At 45.0% G+C, this 10,969-nt stretch overlaps 1 protein-coding gene across 1 annotated transcript; it reads right to left on the bottom strand.

The window, feature by feature from the left end:
• Positions 1-341: 341 nt before the first annotated feature.
• On the bottom strand, positions 342-10,501 carry tmem64 (transmembrane protein 64). Its single transcript, XM_070440960.1, is given in 5 exon segments — positions 342-425; positions 427-459; positions 461-505; positions 6,620-6,722; positions 9,692-10,501. Coding segments are annotated over 5 exon segments (981 nt in total). The 5' UTR covers positions 10,408-10,501.
• Positions 10,502-10,969: the final 468 nt, after the last annotated feature.

The following is a 10,969-nucleotide window of genomic DNA, read 5'->3' as shown; positions in this document are numbered from 1 at the left end:
CTCACCTGTAGACTGAAGACAAGGTATCTAACTCTCTGTTCTGGACTCACCTGTAGACAAGAGTATCTAACTCTCTGTTCTGACTCACCTGTAGACAAGGTATCTAACTCTCTGTTCTGACTCACCTGTAGACTGTAGACAAGGTAGTCTAACTCTCTGTTCTGACTCACCTGTAGACTGAGACCAAGTATCTAACTCTCTGTTCTGACTCACCTGTAGACTGAAGACGAGGTATCTAACTCTCTGTTCTGACTCACCTGTAGACTGAAGACGAGTATCTAACTCTCTGTTCTGACTCACCTGTAGACTGAAGACAAGGTATCTAACTCTCTGTTTCTGACTCACCTGTAGACTGAAGACGAGGTATCCGCGATGATGCTCTGTTCTGCGAAAACGTCCTCCATGGTGCGCAGCGTGGTTCCCACGGTAGGAGTTTAGGAGCTGTGTGGGCACAGGCCCTTACTGACGACGCCACCAGGTAGTTTGGCAACGACACGTCTGTGATCTGAAACAAAGTGTTTCAGAGTTAGTCTTGTCCCGGCCAGAACGGCCTACAGGGAAATAGCCCTACTTCCTGTTTCTGTAGCGTGAGCCAGCTTCATGTCTGAGTACACCACTTGGACAAGACGCTAGTCTGTAGAGGAAACAATCAATCTCAGATATTAAAAAGTGAAAAATACAGTGAAGACAGACACATCCAATTCCAAGGTGCAAATTGAAGATATTGGAAGAACTGTCCACATTTACTTTTCGTCAGCCAACAAGATGAGTAGGCCTAACAAACAGCAAAAGCACTAGCCTATGTCCATCTACTATCCCCCATAGTACAAAAGTCGACTTATTCTATTCTGTGCGAGAAATAAATATTCCAAAACATAGTCTGGGACAGTTGCGGGATGCGATAGATCCCAAATTAAAACAACCACTAGCATAAAAAAACACACAATGYGGCTGACGCAACCAATCAGAAAGTTTAGCTTCAAAATGGGCACATGGTAGTAGGCTATAAGTGTGAATGTTCCATTAGCGGGAAAACCCCATTATCAAAAACCACAAATGCTATTATGCACATAATGCTTTTATTATAAAAGGTGCATTTTTATGGTGAAAATGATCTTCTCCAAACTTGAAACTCGCTGCGTATTTATGGCAGTTAGGCYCTACACCCCTCTGGCACCGACGGAGATGGCAGTAGATGGCGCCGACGGAGATAACAGCATCGCGACTAGCTCTCAGACTATTGGATATTAGAGCGGCGGTAACTCACCAGAACTACCAGCATTACGACCAGGAATACGAATTCCCTGGAGAAAATCCTTTGTTCTCTCTCCTCAGAGCAACTGAACTTATTCCAGAAGCCGACCCAAAACATCACGGGCGGAGGAGTGACACGAGGCTCAACAAAGCAAATCGGACTAGGCTGCCGAAATTCTAACAACATATTGACTGTCCTACTCACGCTACTAAGACTCTCGACCATTGCTATTTAAACTTCCCGGGATGCTTACAAGGCCCTCCCCAGCCCTCCTTTTGGCAAATCTGACCACGACGTCGCCGAGACTGACGTCTTGCTTCCGGACAGGCTAAAGACATTCTTCGCACGCTTTGAGGATAACAAAGTGCTTCTGACGCGGCTCGCTAGCAAGGACTGTGGGCTCTCCTTCTCCGTGGYCAACGTGAGTAAAACAATATAAATCCACTGTTAGTTTGTGTTTCTTACATCTGCAAACAGTTATTTTGTATTTTCTTAGTAAGTTGGGCCTAAATCTTGTTAGACGCTAATCTCTACATTCAATGAAGCCAATGATTATAGGGTCCCCTAGCCAACACTTTGGTTCCTACCCTGTCACAATAACTCCTCCCTGGCATTTTCGATTGTCGTCATGTCAAACACGGTATTCAAAGTGCCCACTTATTATATTCTAACTATAGAATTTAAATAAGCATTATATTTATATTATTCTGACAGTTCACCTAAGTGTTTTGCTCTACATTCCAAGTCAAATCGCAATTGCAACATTTGGTTAAAAATGAGGCCTCGATTGTTTGCCCATATCGTGCAGTGCTACGTGTCGCCCTCTGATGAGTGCAGGAAATAAAGAACATCATTTTGGGTTGCAGTTGAATTGAACAGTAGAAAACACTCCGAATGGAGATCCATTGAAATCACTTGGAATGTTGGCGTTGACACTCTAGGGTAATGCACATTTTGAAGTTTTATTATTCCAAAAACACAAAATACCGTCAAATACCATCTAATCTTTTTAAAATACAGTGATGTGATATTTTGGCTATATCTCCCAGCCCTAGTAGGCCCAATACTAATGACATATGTAGGATAGATCATTAGTCTACTAACAGAAGTAGTCTAAAGGATAGGGCCTTTCCTAAATCAACTATACACTACAATCGGCTCAGTTGTAAGCCAATCTAGCACTTAGCGACTAATGTAAACCGGTTAAATTGTCTGGGATTGAATTAATGACTAACTACTAGTCTATATTGTTCCAACCAACAGCAGGTGTCTACTACAAGATAGCAACCCTCCAGATTCCAGAAAATACTAAACCTGTTCCCCTCAATCAACCACTCCAATGTTTAATTGCTATATTGTAATTACTTCGCCACCATGGCCTATTTATTGCCTTACCTCCCTTATCCTACCTCATTTGCACWCACTGTATAWAGACTTTTTCTACTGTATTATTGACAGTATGTTTGTTTATTCCATGTGTAACTCTGTGTTGTTTGTGTCGAACTGCTTTGMTTTATCTTGGCCAGGTCACAGTTGTAACTGACGACTTGTTCTCAACTAGCCTACCTGGTTAAATAAAGGTAAAATAAAAAATGTTTACTGATCGGTAAGAAAGCAGGAAGGTGGAATCTGTACCACTATATTCTGATTATAGCTATCCAGAGCCATCAGATCAGCAAACATCGAAGGGGAACAGCGTTTATTTTTTAACAAGTATTCGCAACTTGTACAATGGAGTGATTTGGGCGAGTCTGTTCAACAGTGTGGAGGGTCAAAGAGCTGTCTTACGGGAGGCTCTCTGCTAATTCTGAWGGTACGAKCCATCTACGGGAGGCTCTCTGCTAATTCTGAAGGTACGATCCATCTACGGGAGGCTCTCTGCTAATTCTGAWGGTACGAKCCATCTACGGGAGGCTCTCTGCTAATTCTGAWGGTACGAGCCATCTACGGGAGGCTCTCTGCTAATTCTGAAGGTCGAATCCAATTTTAGGAGCCCCACAAACACAGTGAATGTGAATTTTTTTCAAAAAGGGAACTCCCTCTGCTTTATGATTTGCTGAATGTGCAATCCTAAAAGGAGGGCTATGATTGTATAATGACCTATAATGTACATTTCTATGTATAAAATTGGTCATATCATTAAAAGCACCAGAGAGCCCACTGTGGGAGTTGGATGTGTTTGAGGGGTATATAAGAGTATATATTTGAGCAATATGCCTAAAAATAATTTTAAATTATATATATATATTTTTAAATGTTGAATAAATGAACGTGAAAAAAAGTGTCTTTCACAATCTAGACACTCCATATGTTAGAGCACACTATAATATAGAGCACACTATAAGGAGAATTACGACAACAAGATGTAGTCTTGTATATCATGTACGGTTCACAGACCACAGGGTCTTACAGGAGGCATTTTTAGGTCTAAAAAAGGCCACTCATCATGATTCTCGGGGGAAAAAAGTTAATCAAATGTAAAAGAAAAGTCAAAACATCCTTCCTCCCAGTGAAGTTACTGTGAAAAGATTTCCGGGATAYGCTGGCATGGAATTCGCCCCCTTCTCAGCTATGGAAGCTGTATTTAAATAGACTCAGAGTATAAGTGCTGATAAGGCTATGGAATCAGTTACACCTTTTAGATTACAGTGCATAAGATATATATGGGGGCGGGGGGGGGGGATCCTATATCAGCACTCCTACTCATGGGACGTGATAACCTTTTGGACAGGGGACTTCCAACACCAAGGTTCCTCACAGTGTCTCTGTTCCAAACGGCATCCTGTGTCCTACATAGTGCACTACTTTAAAAAGTATGACCTGCTGTTGACTGGTTGGAAGCTACAATCCTATACGACTCACTCAGCCAGCATCCCAGACGGTACCCTATTCCCATGTTAGTGCACTATGTAATGGATAGGGTGCCATTTGGGACGAATCCTCAGGTCACAACGAGTGGCGCAGCGGTCTAAGGCACTGCACCTCAGTGCTTGAGGTGTCACTACTTGACCCGGGTTCGATCCGAGGCTGCATCACAGTCGGCCGCGACTGGGAGACCCGTGAGGCGGCGCACAATTGGSCCAGCGTCGTCCGGGTTAGAGGAGGGTTTAGCAGGCCGGGATTCCCTTGTCCCATCGCGCTCTAGCGCCTCCTTGTTGCGAGCCGGGCACTTGCAAGCTGACTTCGATCGCCAGCTGGACAGTGTTTCCTCCGACACATTGGTGCGGCTGGCTTCCGGGTTTCCGGGTGTGTCAAGAAGCAGTGCGGCTTGACACACGGCTCTCGACCTTCACCTCTCCCGAGTCCGTAGGGGAGTTGCAGCGATGGGACAAGACTAACTATCAATTGGATATCACAAAATTGGGGAGAAAAATGGGTAAAAAATATTACAATAATTATGTWWAAAAAAAAGAAGAAAATGTGGATAAGTGAAGGGGTCTGAATACTTTCTGAATGCACTGTAGATGAATCTGCATTTTATTTTCAGTGCAGGACTTGTGTTCCAAAAATATATATTTTTTCATTCTGGTACCCCAGTACAAAAACAAATCATGCCAGTACTCAAACAGTCAACAAATGTTTAATGCCCATCCCTACTAATCATTGCTCTCTCAGGCACACCAGATGTTAGGTCTAGGATGGGTACATTGTTCTGATAGGCTCGTTCAGTATCTGATCAGCCTGTCAGGAATGGAGCTCACCCACTATAAATATTATCCACAAAACATGTCCCTTTTTCATTAATTTGTTGAGATGAACGATCCCCACCTCATCAAGGAGCCCGGTGTTCACAATGCACTCGTGAGGTATTTAAGCCCTGAACGATCCCTAACAAGCAGCTCCGTCTCCAAGGCTGCATGCAATCATATGCAAGGAACAACGCAACTAACTTGGCTAGTCTTGTGAGCTAGCAAGTTCGGTAGTCTARTTAGCAAGCTAGCTTGTTATCTATGCTGTTAGATTGCATAAATGATTGATTTAAAAAGGGACATGTTTTGTGGATAATATTTATAGTGGGTGAGCTCCATTCCTGACAGGCTGATCAGATACTGCCAAATAGCTTGAACTCTGTTGTCAACTGATCAAAACAAAGCTATTTTCTGAAGGTGTGAATTTCCTGTGAAGAAACACTACAGTTGCAAAAATAATAAAACACTTGACTTTCAACATAAAACGTACGTGAAAAGATAGTCTCGAGGTTTTGCTGACCTGCGTTAGAATTACTCATGATAAGCTGCAGACCATACTATTTACCAATATAATTTTTCTGTATTTTCGTAGCTGTCCATTTACCACAAACCAACCGATTCTAGGACTAGGACCGCACTCAACTATATAGAGTCATACGCAAGAAATAAAATGCACATGGAGAAGCGGCGCTCGTGGCCGGTGAATTTAATGCAGGGAAACTGATATCCGCAACTAGAGAAAAATAAAATACAAAAGAACTCTGGACCACCTTTATTCCACACACAGGGATGCGTACAAAGCTCTTCCTCGCCCTCCATTTGGCAAATCTGAACATAACTCTATCTTCCCGATTCCTGCTTACAAGCAAAAACTCAAAACAGGAAGTACCAGCGAATACAGAAGTGGTCCGATGARGTGGATRCTAAGCTACAGGACTGTTTCACTAGCACAGACTGGAATATGTTCTGGGATTCCACCGATGGCATTGGAAGAGTACACCACATCAGTCACAGGCTTCATTAATAAGTGCATCGACGACGTCCCCAGTGACTGTACGTGCATATCCCAACCAGAAGCCATGGATTACAGGCAACATACGCACTGAGCTAGAGCTGCCGCCTTCAAGCAGCGGGACACTAACCCCTTTATGACCTCTGACGAGCCATCCGACAGTCAAAACRTCAATACAGTACTAAGATCAAATCCTACTACACTGGCTCTGATGCTCGTCAGATGTGGCAGGGCTTGCAAACTATAACGGATTACAAAGGGAAACATAGCCGAGAGCTGCCCAGTGATGTGGGCCTACCAGACGTGCTAAATACCTTCTGTTCGCTTTGAGGTAAGCAACACTGAACCATGCATGAGAGCACCAGCTGTTCTGAACGACTGTGTGATCTTGCTCTCCGTAGCCGATGTGAGTAAGACCTTTAAACAAGGCAGCTGGAGAGATGGATTACGTGGACATGTACTCAGAGCATGCCCTGATCAGCTGACAAGTGTCTTCACTAACATTTTCAACCTCTCCCTGACTGTCTAATACCTACATTTCTCAAGCAGACAACCATAGTCCTTGTGCCCAAGAAMGCMAAGRYAACCTGTCTAAATGACTACCGACCCGTAGCACTCACATCTGTAGCCATGAARTGCTTTGAAAGGCTGRTCATGRCTCACATCAACACCATCATCCCAGAMACTCTGGACACACTTCCAATTCGCATATCGCCCCAACAGATCCACAGATGACACAATCTCAATCCACACTGCCCTATCCCACCTGGACAAGGGGAACACCTACGTGAGAATGTTGTTCATGGACTACAGCTCAGCGTTCAACACCATAGTGCCCTCCAAGCTCCTCAATAAGCTCAGGACCCTGGGAATGAACACCTCCATGCCACCTCCATGTGGTGAGGGTCAACACACACCAACACAGTCGTGAAGAGGGCACGACAACGCCTCATCCCCTTCAGGAGACTGAAAAGATTTGGCATGGGTCCTCAGTTCCTCAGAAAGTTCTAGAGCTGCACCATTAGGAGCATCTTGACTGGCTGCATCACCACTTGGTATGATATCTGCTTGGCATCCGACCTACAGAGGGTAGTGCGTACGGCCCAGTACATCACTGGGGCCGAGCTKCCTGCCATCCAGGACCTCTATACCAGGCGGTGTCAGAGGAAGGCCCTGAAAATTGTCAAACTCCAGACTCTCAAGTCATAAACTGTTCTCTCTTTTCACACAGGAAGCTGTAGTGATGCACCATGTCTGTAACCAACAGTACCTTGAACAGCTTCTAACACAAAGCCATACGACTGCTAAATAGTGAGTTAAATAGTTTCTAACACAAAGCCATACGCCTGCTAAATAGTGAGTTAAATAGTTTCTAACCCAAAGCCATACGACTGCTAAATAGTGAGTTAGATAGTTTCTAACCCCAAGCCATACGACTGCTAAATAGTGAGTTAAATAGCTTCTAACCCAAAGCCATACGACTGCTAAATAGTGAGTTAAATAGTTTCTAACCCAAAGCCATAAGGCTGTTAAATAATGAGTTAAATAGTTAACCAAATAGCTACCCAGACTATCTGCAGTGACCCTTTTTTAACTAATTATTTTAACTCATCACATACGCTGTTGCTACTGTTTATTTTCTATCCTGTTGCCTAATCACTTTATCCCTACCTAGTCTAAATGTACATATCTACCTCAATTACCTCGTACCCCTGCACAGCGACTCGGTACTGGTACCCCGTGGATAGACGGGTTGGTTGTTTAGCGACCAAACCGACGTGTGAACAACTAGGGTTGGTTAAGATTGTTGACAACATCTAAGCTATATATTTAAATCTACAATGTTTATTGAAAATAGAAATTCATTTGCACAATGAGCACGTCTCTCAAATACATTGTTACGGTTCGCTAGCTAGCACATATTAACATAATCAATCAAAACAAGAAATGGTATCAAGAACAAGATGAAACAATCTGAAACAAGATGAAATCATTTATGAACATTTGAACATGTTCTGTTATAATCTCCACCCGGCACAGCCAGAAGAGGACTGGCCACCCCTCATAGTCTGGTTCCTCTCTAGGTTTCTTCCTAGGTTTTGGCCTTTCTAGGGAGTTTTTCCTAGCCACCGTACTTCTACACCTGCATTGCTTGCTGTTTGGGGTTTTAGTCTGGGTTTCTGTACAGCACTTTGAGATATCAGCTGATGTACGAAGGGCTTTATAAATACATTTGATTTGATTTGACATGTTAGGCATGACTGACAAGGGAGTTGACATGATAGCACAGACAGATGTGGAACCATGCTCCCTCATGGCAGATGCACAACAACCTATTTGTTCAGATTACTAGGAAGAGAATGAAAGGTGAGTCATCAAGGTTAATCAATAATTCAAACAGTGATTGGGAGGTCAAGTGCGTCAGGTTACAGAAAAGACTGAGGTGGCAGCAAATATCGTGTCCTTGGTGTGGAGAGACAGACGAGGGATCCMGAATAACACCCTCTTCTATACAGTGCACTACTTTAGACCAGAGCCCTATGGGACTAGGGTGCTGTTTGGGATCCACACCCAGTCACTTGACTGTCAAGTGTAGGCCTAGTGTTAACACTGTCTAAAAGAACTTCTACCCCAAAAAAGGACTTTCCCTTGCTGTCCTTTTGTAAAGGCAGTGGGCTATGTATTAGAGACAAGACCCAGATAAATGTATGACAACAGGCCACACATATTCTGAGGACACATACTATGTATTGGAGTACAAAGCTCAACAAACTGGAGTACAGCTTATAGGCCAATAACTTGCTCAACAAACTGAATGTTCTTATAGATAAATACCTTGTTCTCCTAAGTGTGCAGGCTTGTGTTCCAACCCTGCTTGAACACACCTGATACTGYAAATCAGCTTGTCATCAGGACCTAGGCCACATTAGCCGAAGCATTCAAATATGTTGGAGCAGGGCTGGAACAAAGGCCTGCACGTCCACCAGGCTCTCCAGGAACAAGGTCGACCACCCCTGCAGATGCCTTTACAGAGCACTATGGGAATGGGGTCCCATTAGGGATCCATACATCTTCACAGACCATGGACACCATCACCATGGACACCATCAGCAACGTCACAGACCATGGACACCGTCAGCAACGTCACAGACCATGGACACCGTCAACAACGTCACAGACCATGGACACCGTCACAGACCATGGACACCGTCAACAACGTCACAGACCATGGACACCGTCAGCAACGTCACAGACCATGGACACCGTCCAGCACGTCACAGACCATGGACACGTCAGCAACGTCAACAGACCATGGACCCGTCAGCAACGTCACCAGACCATCGGACACCGTCAGGCAACGTCACAACCAATGGACCACCCATCAGCAACTCACAGACCATGGACACCATCAGCAACGTCACAGACCATGGACACCATCAGCAACGTCACAGACCATGGACACCATCAGCAACCTCACAGACCATGGACACCATCGCAACGTTCACAGACCATGGACACCATCAGCAACTTCACAGACCATGGACACCATCAGCAACTTCACAGACCATGGACACCATCAAACTCACAGACCATGGACACCATCAGCAACTTCACAGACCATGGACACCATCAGCAACTTCACAGACCATGGACACCATCAGCAACTTCACAGACCATGGACACCGTCAGCAACTTCACTTTGCAAGAAATAGAAAGAATTTCAACCATACTCACTGAAACACTGCATTCTGGAGTCCAAACGGAATGGGCGTGAGTCTCGCTAAGGCCACAACTTTGAGTCCGCTCCCCCCCTCCACCACCCGTATCACAGCACTGAGCTGCTCAGAGTTCCCCACCTTGTTGACCACCCAGTCCGTCAACAGTCTCTTACACACCAGGTGAGCCACGAAGGTACCGATGAGCACCCCCACCATCACCAGTCCCATACCCAGCACGAAGCCGTAGAGGTATCCCGCAGCCACGTTCAGTACGATGTAGCCCCARCCGAAYGGGAAGGACACAATGATCAGACCMACTATGAACARCARGRCTCCAACCAGGCTGTCCAAGCTCTCCACCCAGAGTAGAAGGTCCTTGAGGTACTGTCGGACTAGAGCCACGGAGGAGAAGCACACAGCTGTCAGAATGCACGCCAGGAGGCTGCTCTTGAAGCAACACGTGGTAATACAACACGGGTGTCTGAAATCACCGTTGGTGATGCCACCGGTGAATGACACGCCAGCGTCAACGATGCTCCCCGGGTCTCCGTCAGACTTGCCGACGGCGCCTCCTCTCTCGTCAAAGGCGTTGCATATCAAGAGGTCAACTTTATCGCACTCGTCCGGGGAGGATCTCTGGAGCCAGCGGTTCATCTGGATCTGTCCTTTGACAGCGGCGTGTTTCAGGACTTTTACGGCGACCTGCAGGAATGGTGGCGCAGGGCCCCACATGATTGTCCTACAACGAGTCTCGGGAAGATAGCCAGTCGTTCTGATGGTGGTGCTCAGATTAACGATGAGCGTTGTAACTTGAATACGATCGTTTCCATTGTAGAAACGACCGGGCTCGAACAAAAATAGAATGACAACTGAGAAAGATACGTATGGTAAAAACGTGCTGACACAGAGGTTATCGATCTCTTCTGTGCTGCGGACCCGTCACTTTATCAGTACAGAGGACAATTGTTTACACAGACTTCAAAAATTAAAATTATTCCAATCCGAGTTGCCATTAAAATAATCCTCGTCCAGTGTGACCGTTATCTTGTGTTCACCAAATTGGGAGACACGGCAGTTCAATCACTTATGATTAACGTTCACATCGCCTGGGAGTCAAACGCCATAAATCACTCACACCAGTTGTCATCCCCCAAAAACCACTGAGTTGAAAAGCATCGGTCGATGAAAATCTGTCAAGCCGAGGAAAGAGCAGCAACAAACTGACAAGAAAGTCACGTTATTGCTAAAAACGTCAGATCATGTTTACTATTCGTATAGATACAAAACGGTTCAA

Source organism: Salvelinus sp. IW2-2015, unplaced genomic scaffold (genome assembly GCF_002910315.2).
Source record: "Salvelinus sp. IW2-2015 unplaced genomic scaffold, ASM291031v2 Un_scaffold3239, whole genome shotgun sequence".
Lineage (NCBI taxonomy): Eukaryota > Metazoa > Chordata > Actinopteri > Salmoniformes > Salmonidae > Salvelinus > Salvelinus sp. IW2-2015.
This window is presented reverse-complemented; position numbering and strand designations above follow the sequence as displayed.